The sequence below is a fragment of the Aplysia californica genome, unplaced genomic scaffold, assembly GCF_000002075.1.
Source record: "Aplysia californica isolate F4 #8 unplaced genomic scaffold, AplCal3.0 scaffold00013, whole genome shotgun sequence".
Classification (NCBI taxonomy): Eukaryota; Metazoa; Mollusca; class Gastropoda; order Aplysiida; family Aplysiidae; genus Aplysia; species Aplysia californica.
The window spans coordinates 2798666-2811779 of NW_004797283.1; the positions used below are offsets into that span (position 1 = coordinate 2798666).

Sequence of the window (13114 nt, forward strand, 5' to 3'; positions counted from 1 at the left end):
CCCTTGGATTCATATATGAAATTAGTATGTCTCTCAATTTTAGCGAAACAAACTGTTCTTACCTGAAAAGTGCCAGAAAGAATCAAGATTCAATCACAACTGAATACTACTTCTAGATCTAGACTAGATCTACTATAGAAACAATAGCAACGCAACGCACAAAAATACAACAATTGCGACAACAGCAGACTCATGGCTTAATGGCAGAGACAGAGACGGAAACGAGAGAGAGAGAGAGAGAGAGAGAGAGAGAGAGAGAGAGAGAGAGAGAGAGAGAGAGAGAGAGAGAGAGAGAGAGAGAGAGAGAGAGAAACAGAGAAAGAGGGGGGGGGGGGGTGAGAGAGAAAGAGCAAACAAAAATTATGAGTAATCAAAAACCTTAGAATATAACCTCCGTATGTGTAACATAATAATTTCACGTACCTGCATTTGTGGTCTGGCTTTTTTTCTCTTTTTTTTTTTAAGACTTGGACCAAGACAAATAAGCCTAAGGCCTACCCGTATGAGACCTATAATAATAAGTTTTTTTCTGCCGACAAACTAAATGGAGAACCAAGCTAGACATTAATGGGTCACTTCAGTCGTATCTTGTACTTATGAACTGACAGAAATAGAAAAATGCTCAATACATACTAGGCCTACGTCTACAATACATTGTACTTAAATCTTTGCAAACCCCTGGTATGGCGCATGAACACTGCACTCGGTTAATTTCATAGACATGCCCCTTTCATGTTTCTGTGGTAACGGTGGGTGAATTTGTGTATCTTGAAAAAAAAATACAACACAAACAAAAGAGAAAGACAACAGATAAAGGCCGCTCGATTGAATGACCACTGGTTTTCCTTCACTAAGAAGGTGCCATCGTTTTCTCCATTCTTTTTTCTCAAAAAGCCAAACTGGCATATCACTCTTCATCGCATCGTTGTCTGGGTCGCCATATTGTCACGTTTTGTTACGACTGCTGTGATTGGTTAGACCTTCTCAGTTCATCAGATGAGCCAATCGTGTTCTGGAAGGCTATCCACAAACATCACCATACCTACATTCAGCTTCTTTCATCGACCGGTGGGTGACCGATACGAGAAGCGAGTTGGCTGCGGCCTGGCGAGTGGCTTCTTCTCACTGTGCTTATTTCATTTGTAGCGGTGGACTATTTTTCGTTTTCGAGAACCACTTTATAAGAAGTTGCTACCATCATCATCAGACCTCAGTCACGACTGACACGAGTATTGTGGGGTTCAACATGGAGCCAGGAGTACACAACTACAGCGTCGTGTTTTCTTTCGAGAGAGAGTGGTATGAGCCAAAATTCCTCCGGTACATGCTTGATCGGTGGACAGACAGCTTCACTTATTCTGCTATCTATGTTACCGTTGTGTTTGGTGGTCAGTTTCTGATGAAAACTCGCCCTAGGTATGACTTGAGACCATTTCTAGCCCTCTGGAGCGGACTTCTCGGAGTTTTCAGCATCATGGGAGCTGTAAGAACAATGCCAGAGCTCATAGCCTCAATCACCAATCACAGCCTGCAGTACTCCGTGTGTGTACCAACTTATTTCAAAGGTGTCACCAGCTTCTGGGCTTTCTTGTTTACGATCTCAAAGGTGTACGAGTTGGGAGATACTGTGTTCATTGTACTGAGGAAACAGCGGCTCATATTTCTTCATTGGTATCATCACATCACTGTTCTGATCTATGTCTGGTACAGCTACACAGATCATACTGCTCCAGGACGATGGTTTATGGTCATGAATTACACAGTCCACTCTTGCATGTACACCTATTATTGTCTGAGAGCCCTGAAGTTTAGATTTCCTCAGTTTGTAAATATGCTGATAACAAGTTTACAGTTGTTACAGATGATCATCGGAGTGTCAATCAACATTTGGATCTACCAGATAAAGGGACGAGGGGAATTTTGTCAGCAAACATATGAAAATTTGAGATACTCATCTATCATGTACTTTACTTATTTTATATTATTTGCCCAATTTTTCTATTCAACTTATATTGCAAAATCTCCTGTTGAAAGGAAAAAGGGAGAATAATGTCATCGTACAACTACTACATCAATCAAGTCATTGTCAACTGTCATGGTATCTTGCACGCTCATTATAAGGCTCCTTTGGGAACTGTGTAATACTGATTATTGTGACTTTTGAGTAAAATTTATGGTTTAGTCAAGGGACAAAAGAAACGTACTGGCCATGCCATATCTAAGGGGAGTTCCTTACTGTCCCACTGAGAGTCTGGTTGGGAGTAAGGGTATCGATCATTTGGACAGTGGTTCAATTGATGTTGGGAGAAACATGAATGTAAGAGTTCATCATGCTTCCAAGTGCTAGAGTACGAAGAGGCAGTTGGGTTTTTTTTTCCTTTGAGATGGTATTGACTGTTTCTGTACGCAATTCTGAATGGTGCCCTCTGTTGACTAGAATGTCAAGTATAAAGACTTCAAGCAATACTCTCATTGATATTGTATTGAGATCTACTGGTACTGTAAAGTTGGTGTTTGAAAAGAAACAATTGGCATTAGGAAGCAAATGTTAATGTCAAAGTTGTAATAATTGTAGTCTGTGGAGCGTGCTGTCAATGTATTTTTTTATTTGTTGAATCAGCAGAAGATTGTTTTCTTGTGAATGTATGTAGAATCTAGTTATTAGCTGTATTTGACTAAAGGGTACAAAAAATGTTTGATTCAGTGTAATATATCATGTTAGATCTAGGACAAGAAATTGTTTCATATGAAAAGGCTACTCAATAGTTGCCAAATAAGGGAAAATGAAATTGTTAGTTTGTTAATGTATAGAAAAATAAGCAATTTGAAGCAGTGAGAATTCACCCAATGGTTGGAACAACTGTCTAGAATGTTTTATTTGGTATTTTATTAGTTGTATGCTACTTTTCTTACCTCATGATGTGGTGAAGCTCATTATATTCCATGTCCGTCATAGCAAAGCTTTTTTTTATAAAAATACATTTTAGGTGCAAGAGAGAAATGCGAGTAGAAATAGTGTAATGTAATGTCTGAGGTTCTTGTGTGCTCATGACTCCTGTTACTGCCATCATGTGTATAATAGACTTGTTTTCATAGAATTTTAGAGCCGATTGTTGTTGCTGTATGTATGAGTGAGTTTTTTATTGTTTCCAGCTTTCCTTTTGGATTAATTCATCTCAGTTTAAACGGATGTCATGTCTGGGCCGGACTTGCAAAATCCCTGCAAGCAAGCGTGGGTTGCCGTCCATGATTGTCATCGCTCATCCTTCATCATCTGTCAAAGTCGATGTGGAAGTGTAGAAGATTTACCTTTTTATTTAAATGAATGGAATGCAGAATACAACGTACGGCATGAACAATAATGCTTGATTGTGTTCGGTCAAATGGTCTGTAACACCCCCTCAACAGTGATGATGTTAATTTCTCTTTATATTGAGATGGCTCGATGAGAGATGCTTTGATGATATGGACACTGAAGACTAACAGTCCCCTTGCCTTACATATGCTTTTTTAAAATTTATTTAATATTTGTTGTACTATTACTATAAATTTGTGCTTCCTTTTAAAATCTTGCATTAGATTTTTTAAGTACCGGTATTTTTAAACGCAACACGCAGAATTTCTGGCATAATTCGTAAAGTAATGATTTTGTACTGTTTGTTTGCGAGCAGATGTTATTTCACTGTTAATCAGTTTTATTGGCATTGGAATTTCTAGAGGACTTAAAATTTGTGTACATCGTAAGTTCAACTTTGTAAAATGATCTCAGAGCGACATCAACATTGAAGAGTGAGTTATTTTTATATATTGAACCCGATTTCTTTTTTCATTCGTTAGATAAAGGCTATTCGTTTATTTTTGGAATTTATAAATTTATCCAATCTACTTCATTTTATTTTATTTTTTTACTCTCTTTTGCTTAATCTAAAAAGTTATTCCATGTTTACCGTACTGACTTTGGTTCAGATTGTGTGGCAGGATTATGGTTAACGACAACGTGATGCATTATATTTCCCCATGCTAGTCTGCGAGAAATGTGTCTGTCGTAGTTGTTCATCATTCCTGGAAATGACGATGCATTGTTCCTCCGATGTGTCTGAGTAGCCGGCAGTTTGTTCCAAGCATCTGGTTTTCCAATTTTGCTGTACTCACTTACAGGTTGTAAGAAGTAATTTATTCAGGTTGTGTTTAAGGAATAGGCACAACGCATTTTGCATCTCTGTTACATACAAATTTCCCTCCTAACATCTGTTTTGCACTACCTCTAAGTTTCGAAATTTCGTCAATTGGAGCTTAAAATGTATGAGTAATGATTAACTACTTTAAATATATTCGGCTACCTTTTAAATGTACAGATGGAACACACAAATTTATAAAAACGTTTTGGACAAAGTAGAAATTTTTTCTATTTCTATTGCGTGGGCTTGTAACTAAATGAAGCAAATTATGTTTTTTCATGTTGTTATAGCTGTTGACATACAATTCAACCAGCCTACAACACATACATGTAATACTGACTGCAAAAATAATCTGGGACTGTTTAGGCTGTTGAAATATATCTCTCCATCAATACACCGAGAAGTTTGCCTCTCATTTTTCCCAGGTCTTGGGTTTTTTGCCTGAACTCATTTTGGGAGATAAGCCAGCTGAATTAGAGTCTTCTTGGAAGTTTCCATGATAGGGGATCAGATGCATTACAATTTCAAAGGCTGATTTTTTTAGTGTGGTACCGTAACAACATGTGTTGGTGATAAATTTCAGCTTGGCTTTATGATCCTCCTCTTTTATAAATGAAATTTTACCTCCTGTTTGGGGTGGGGGCTAGGAGAGCGATTTACGATAGAAGGAATTATAGTTGGTTGCTTTGGTGTGTAGAAAATGCAAATGATTTGAAGTTCTTTACGTGATACAAAATTATGATATATTTATTAAGAAAAAAAGCTAGGGGGAGGGTGTTGATTAGCAGATCTTAGGAGCCTTAAAAACAGCAATGCTTAATTGTGTGTACATAAATAAGTTTGAAACTGTGGAAGAACTGCTCAACCTTTGTCATACACATACAATTTTGTGAATAACTTTTATGAAGTCACCTTGTAGTTTTAACAATCATACCAAGAGGTTTTTGTGCATTCTTGTTGGTTATTTCCTTCTTTCGAGGTATTGAACGAACTGAATTGAGTATAAAAGAAATTTGTTTGGTGGCAATTATCTGGTTTATTTAAAGATTTTGTACAACTTTCTTTTTAACCCCCCACCCCCTCCTCTCTCTCTCAAATGAACCTACTTATCGTGTGCATCTAGTAGAGAGGATAACACTTGTTGATTGGAACTCCTTGATAAGGATTGACAGGACATAGATACATAAAACAGGCTTTTGGCAGCTCCTTGTGTGATTATAATGTCACATAAATACCAAAAATACTTGAAGTAGCAGTATTTAGATAACCCCAGTAGATATAATGTAGCAACCAAGACTGGCACTGTGTTCCTGCTCATCATCATGTCATGGGGCAAAACTCTATTTTTGTTTTTGGAATTTATAGAGAATAGGCCTTGGGTGTTGGAGTGAGGGATATAATCCTATCAGTTTGAAATAGTCTGCAGTGGGAAAAACTCCTGGAGTGAGCACTATGACACTATGTAACCAACATATCGAGCCCAGAGAGTGGATGATGGTCCCTATCAGATCGGAGTTGCTTGCTGTTTTATTTTGTCGTCTTTGCAACGAAATTTGAAAAATTGCTCTGTGAGTGGTCATCTCACATACATGATAGGAATTTAAAATGTGGTGAATAATTAGTATTTGGCTCGGATCCATCCTCCTGTTTTAAACATTTTTGTTTTGCATTATATTACTTTTTAAAAACTTTGCGCTTGTAGCCTTATAATTTGTACTTTTCATTCTTTTGTGCAGGACATATGTCCTCCAGGAAAATGAAACTTTTCTCCAAGGCTGGAAAATGACCCCTTTTTAACTTCAACAGCATTACTGTACTGTTCCTTTCTATAGAACTGTTTCTGTGGTATGTGTAGATCATTTTGTTTGACTAAGCACCAAAACCATTTTTGTTACTGTTACAGTATTGTGATACTATAGAAAAATTCGCACTTTCCATGCCAATAAAATTCTATGGCGAGAGTAATATATTTTTAGTTGATTTGTAGATTTTCATTTTCCACTTTTTTGTACACATTTTTAAAACTTTTTGTACGCCATGAGTTTATGTTGAGACTAAGAAATGGGGGCTTCTTGTAGGTGTGCACCATAAAGTCACCTCACTGCCTTATTTCTTTTTCTTATTTTGATTTGCCAAATGAGGCTGTCAGGGTACAAAGGGTCACAATAATCACCAGGTTATTGAAGAAATACACTTTGGAATAAAGTAGATTCAAGTCTTACTTTTATGTCCACTATGTTCTGTTTAGAGATTTTATATTAAATCCTCGTACATAAGTGAACCTGACATAACATTTTTGTCTACTATGTTCTGTTCAGAGATTTTATATTAAATCCTCGTACATAAGTGAACTTGACGTAATAACATTTTTATTTTGAGTTTATCCGGTTTTTTAAAGGACAATTCCAAGCCTGAGTGAGAATGTCACTCCAGAGAACATTCTTGCTTGAACAAAGTGATGTTTTCTATTCTTTTCTTGTAATGAATGAGGTATGGTCTGACAACAGAAGATCACAAACATTATCTATCATCGGTGCTTCGGTGGAGATGGGTTTACTTTGTTTAGAATTCCACAAAGTGCCCAATTGTATTTTGCATTCACTCTGTCCCTCATTTGTTTGTGGAGTCCTACTACCAAGAAATCCAGTATTATCCCTGCTTCTCTTTGAACACCACTTTTTCTTTTCGTACATGTCGTGTGTGTTGTTCGTTTTGTTTTGTTTTTTTTGTTTTTTCTCTGATTCTTGTGTTGGCGATTTCCTCTCCCATCTTTACATCTTAGTGCACTGGCCTGGCAGGAAGTATTTTGAACTATCAATGAAGCATATTAATTGTCTATTAATTTTCGTAGCTGTTCAGTTCTGCTTGTCTGATGACGACGCTACATCAAAACAGCTGGCAAATTTTGTTGTTATAAAAATCAGTGCGCAGCGAATTGCTGATTCTTCCATATTGAGCACAGCTGTCGTTATGGTGGCAGTTTGCTGTCGAAGTTTGTTAGTTTCTGCTGGGTTATGAATTACCATTATTGTGTGATTGCCACTCTCATTTGAACTTCCATGTGTTTAGGTAACAGACTAACCAAACATAGTCGGTACATTGTCAGAAAAGCTCTTTGCTTCTCAGGAATAATTTTTGTAAATGTAGTATGAGTATGATATATATAATGTTTTGAATAATCATTTAATGTATTCATAGTTACGTACACATCTTTTCATCATCACTTTAGTCAAACAAGTAACATTGCTGTTGACAAGAAGCCAATTTTCGCCATCTGAGGAGACGAAATGTTTTTTAAAAAAGTAGAAGTGTAAATGGGCTGGGTAACAAGATTCATAGGATTAACAAAATCATGATAAATCTACCGGTCTTTTTCTAAACCTGACAGTTTTTCAAGGTGAGCAGTGCTCCTACTAAGTGTAGAAAATGGAAGACCTGAATGGGGTATTGTAATGATACATGTGTACTGTCTTTGCTATCTTCACTACTTCGGAGCAAATTGCCTTTTTCTGGGTCCAGTCAATTTTTAAAGTGTTTTGTCATTGTCACCACTGTTTCTTCTACTTTTAACGTTCTTCATAATTTGTTTTGCATTTCCAGTCATAGATGAAACCGGTATTTTTGTCACAAAGACATATCAAGGAACAAGTGAATGACTGAACGATAAGAATGAAGAAACCATTGCGCTACTTTGATATATATGTGTATTTATTTTTAATTTTATACCCGTACTTTTAAAAAAATCTCAACCAAGTGTTAATGTTCTGCTTTTTGTCATCTGGTTTGTTTTTGTTTTCTTCCCCCACTATGTCAGAAGGTACTCCAACTCCAATATTTTATTTATGGACACTGCATGAGAAATTTGGTCACAACTGAAAAAGCTGTGTCTTGGTACTCCAGTTGTTGTTGTTGTTGCCAAGACTTTAATTCGCTTTTGTGAAAGGCCAAGAGAAAGATTTTATTTTTGACACTTATAACCAGGCTCTAGGAGTTTCTTTTTTATTGTTGTTTTGCTTTTTTAAATACATGTGTTATTAATTTGTTTTTAGCAGATATACATATAGAGAGAAGTTATTAGGTTTTATGTTTACAAATGCTGTGAGTTTGTTGATCCCTGTGTTATTATTATTATTATTAGACCGTGTGAAATAGTTTTGAGTCCGCCCGACTTTTGATTGTTATTATTTTTTAAAATTTTGAGAATTAAGCTGAAGTTTTCATTTTGTTGGGACTCTCCTCCCCCCACCTCCTCCCATTCTGGCTCTTGCTGTCCTGTGCATGAGTATGCTTCAGGATGCATCGCACAGTTCCATGTGGCATACTTTTGCTTGTTTTAGGTTTCTTTTTTTTTTTTGCCTTTGTTGACTGTAAAGTATTGTGATATCTTCAAGACAGGTGGATGGTCATAACCCTGTCTCTCTTCCTTTACACCGTTTTCACCTCCTGTGTTACGCTCCGCTGTGTGTGTAAATCTATAATATATGTGTATAATATTGTGAAAAAGAAGTTTGAAAACTGATTTTCAATTTCTTTTCGTCTGTCTGTTGATGAAGAAAATGTCTTTTGTCCCCTTGTGGAAAGATGTGTTAGTTAGTATATTCCTTCTTTCTGCTGGAATGTATCCTACACAACCGGGGGGAGCCCTGATGATAGTCAGGATCAAAGTAACAAGCCCATCTTATAAATTATCTAAATTGTAGGGATGTGAGACATTACTTTATTACATATTTTAAATGGTTTGTTGGATTATTTTTCAAAAAGTTTTGTTCCTTGCAGGGCGAAAGTAATGGTACCTGGTACACATGTATCCGGGTTTGGGGTGGCCTGGCCTGGCCTGGCCCTGCTGGTAGTGCAGGAAGCAGGACATACTGTTTGTCAGTTTTTTCCGTGCTTAATTAACTTGAATTTGAGATTTTGAAAGAAATTTCTGGAATGTTAAAAGGATCCCGCTTTCATTGGAACACATGACATTGGGCAACTCACAATTGCTGATTCAAAAGGATGGTGAAAAATGAAACAAGGGGGTCTCAAAAAGAAAAGAGCACATGAAAATAATTTGGTTGCACAGCAATTTAGCAGTTGACCCAGCGTTGAGTTAACCCAAAAGGCTTTGACTTGAGTATTAGATCTATGTGTCATTCTGAAATTTAGTGATGCAGCAGTCTTTAAAAAAATTGTGTTAGTTATTTGAGTTATTTTTCCCTTCTTGCTTTTTAGAAGAAATGTGAACCTTTATGTTACGTTGTGAACAAATGTGGCTTAAAGTGTCATTGGAATTTACGAGACGTAAAAAATGTTTTATCTGATTTACCGCCATGTAGCTTTGTTCCGTCTTTTCATGGCTATGACTGTTATTCCACGAAAGAAAAGCTTCAGGCTACTTCAACAGTTCTACCACTCACTTATTACATTGTTTATACAACAGAACCAAGGACTTGTTGTTTTTCTATACTACTGTGCGGAGAGAGTTGAGTGAGAGAGTGGGGGGATGTGGGTGCTCTGGTTTTGTTTGCTTTTTCCCTCTATCAAACGTCTATCGTCCTTATCTCCGCTTGTTTGTTTTTTTATGTTTGTTACTTTCTTGTAACGCCTCTAATCTTCTGATGCTCATATGACCTTATGCAGTTGCGAGCGCCGTAAAACCTCTACTAAAACCAAACTGAGTGAGAGATTTTGTGTGGATGTTCGTTATTTTTATGGAAAACGGAGACTTTCGTTGGGTCAGATATCTACACGATATTGTCTCTGTCATGTAGTTTGAATTCAGAGCTGTGGAGTTGGTTGATGAACTGGTATAGTTTGCTCCTCCTTTCCTATCAAATATCTATCGTTCTTATCTTTCTTCATGTGTGCTTGGCAGATGCTCTTGTGTAGTTTGCTACTTCTACTCTGTCAAACATCTCTTGTCCATATCTTTCTTCTCTTTTTTGTATGTTACTTTCCAGTGACACCTCTAATCTTTACTAATATGACTTACTAGCTGGGCCCCCTTTCCATGAAAGGAATGATCGGTGCTTTAAATACTTTAATCAACTAAAAGTCATTGGCCTACTATATTTACACTCAACTGGAATAGGGCAATAAATCTTGAGAGATGCAAAAAATTAGGTCTAGATCTATACTCTTAAAACAAAGTGCGCCTCGCGAAATATCACTCCCGGATTTTCTAAAATCACAGAGACAGAAGCGTCGGCCTACAAAAACGATCGATGAAATAAAGAAATTTAGATTTTTGCAGCAAAGCTGTCTCAAAACTGAAAAAACGAAGGGCGTCATGATCTGGAGAACATTTTAAAGAATATTTTGGCAATGCAGCCTTTAAAAAGCATTTTGAAAAGCAAAATTCGGCCAGCACAAATAGATAATAGATTTGTGTTGCGCGCACCGTAAAAGAAACTCTTACATTTTGTATACTAAAACTAAGAGCTGTGGAAACTGTCTATGTATACTATTTGACCATGACAAGTCAGACAAGAGTGGTCCCTGAGATCTGTGTTGGAGAGCTATGATGGAGAAACTTTAAGTGTTTCTGCTCTTTTGAATCCCCATGATAAAATAAAAACTAATTTCCTTTTTCAGCACCATTGCCAAGTTGGCACTGCTTTTCATTCGTGTCGTTTGAATTTGAACAATCAATTGTTACTTGTGTACTTTCACTTTCCTGTGATTCTCAGAGCAAATGGATAGAAAACCTGGTTTTGTACATGTACTTACCGTAAGAATTGAACACTGGACCATTGCTTATGAGCATTATTTCCTTCTTCTCTACACCCCTGCTAGGGCTCAGGCGTACCGACTGTAACTGTGTAAGATGTTCACCTCACAGTGCAGCTGATTTTTACGTTTGTGGTCGTTTTATCTAGGCCTACACAGCAGCCTACATAGAATGTATAATTGGCCCTTGCCTGACAGTTTGGCGGCTGCTCTTGCGTGGTTTTGCTCCTTCTCTCCTATCAGACATCTATCGCTCTCCTGTCAAACATCTATCGTCCAGATCTCTCCTCCTTTTTGTGTTTGTTACTCTCTTGTAACACCTTTAATCTTCGGCACTTATACTTTATTGTGTCGCAAATGCCGTAAAACTCATACTAAAACTAAAATACTTTTTTAGTGTTTGTTACTTGCTTGTAACAACACCTTTAATCTTTGGCACTCGTATGACCTAATCGTGTTGCAAGTGCCGTAAAACGCTTACTAAAATAATGACAAGTGACCGTCCTCCAGTGCCATTTTCGGAGGTACTTGATGTAAGTACCTGGTTGGTAGTCTACTTGTGGTACATTGCATTTATACGGACTAGAGTGACGTCAGTTTTTGGTAGAAATTAATGTTGAACTTTGCCCGGCGGCAGCCCAAAGGGTCTACTCTTCGATTTTTAGAACCGTCAAGGGGTCTTTAACGTGCTCAACTTCCACTTCCACACGATACCTCCGAAGTGTTTCGACCTTTTCAGAGAAGTCAAGGTGCTCGGTCCTTGTCTACCCAAGGATCAGGGGGTGTAGTGTAAATTGTAAAAGAAAAAACTTGAGGAAAAAAAACACGAATGCAGGCAGGGATAGAACTCAAGACCTTTGGGTTTATTAAGTTTTGAAGCTTCGTCGTAGGACGCGGGAGATCTGTTTGATTTCAGAGTAGGCAGGATTCTCTCCAAGTGTTTCCGTCTGTCAGTTAATAATAATAGTGTTATTGTTAAGTCGTAGAAAGACGTATTCCTCTATGTTCGGATTGGCCGGATCTAAGCCCGCCTCCTAAATGACCAAAGTTGTGTAGATGGAGATGTAAAATGTCTGCAGTTAGATCTACATTTTCTATTGCGAAACGAGTGTGTCAACAGTGTGGTACACGTTTGACGTCCTTTCAACTCGGTAACAAGTTACAGTTTAGTGGACAGATTATCTTATCCGACATGTAGGCGGGAGCTTCGATTGATGTAGGCCAACAACAGTACAAGGCGAAGCAAGTTGGTGAAGAGCTATAAAAACTCCCCTCACAAACTCGGAGTCGAGAAAGCCGCGTTGGGGATTCGAACCTGGATCGTCTGCATTCTGGTCCAGCACGACACGTATGTTCAGTTCAAGTTAGCTAAATGGTGCACCTTACAACAAAAGATTTCTTTTTTGTGAGTGTTTTTCGGCGCTTGTAAGTGCATACGATCATGATATTGATATTATTGTGAGCGCACAGAACACATTCAACATTTTCAGCTGGTAGGAAATTTTGAATTTTGCGTGGGTGGCGGCCGATTTTAGACAACCAAGGGATCTTTAATGTGCGCAACTTTGCACTCGGGACCTCCGAGATTTTTCGCCTTTGTCCGAGAAGGCTAGGTGCAGATCTTTCCTTCCTGAAGATCAGGGGGTGTGGCTGAAAGTGAAAGACAGCAGTAAGAAGCAGCGAAGGAGTAGCAGTAGAAACTACTACATTGTACTAGAAAGAGCCAGGAGCCTAGAGGAGGGGTGGCGGCAGAAAGTAGAGACGACAGAACACTGCTAGAGAGCAGGAAAAAAGACGATTTTGATTTTAGAGAAGAAAATGTTTCGGTCGCTTCCCGGATGGGAACCCGAGATTTTTAATGAGAGGCGAAGACCTTAACCTCAAGGCCACGAGAGCCCTCCACAAAGGATTTACAAGTAGCTTATTGCCCACGCCGTGTCGCAAGCAATCCACCCGTTTGGGTACTTTTTACACTAGATACAGCTCCCTACAAAACTAGCTTTTGCTGTGTTGTTCCGATCACTATCGGGAATGAAAAGCAAGAAAATTGTAAGCCTTGGCCCAAAAAATATTTTGGTGATTTTGAAAGGTGCCTCTTTGACTTTGTTCATTGGACGTTCATTGGGGGCATTCAGGATGGAAGGCAACCCATTTTCCGGTAGAGGTAGGATGCAGAGGTTTTGTAGCAACAAGCGCCCGTAAGTGGATGAGAGTGGCAGGAC

General features: G+C 38.1%; 1 protein-coding gene across 1 annotated transcript; it reads left to right on the forward strand.

Moving 5' to 3' along the window:
* The first annotated feature begins 1005 nt into the window (after positions 1-1005).
* Positions 1006-9605, forward strand: LOC101857379 (putative fatty acid elongation protein 3). Its single transcript, XM_005090186.3, has one exon. The coding sequence runs from the start codon at positions 1247-1249 to the stop codon at positions 2048-2050; it is 804 nt and encodes a 267-aa protein (XP_005090243.1). The 5' UTR covers positions 1006-1246; the 3' UTR covers positions 2051-9605.
* Positions 9606-13114: the final 3509 nt, after the last annotated feature.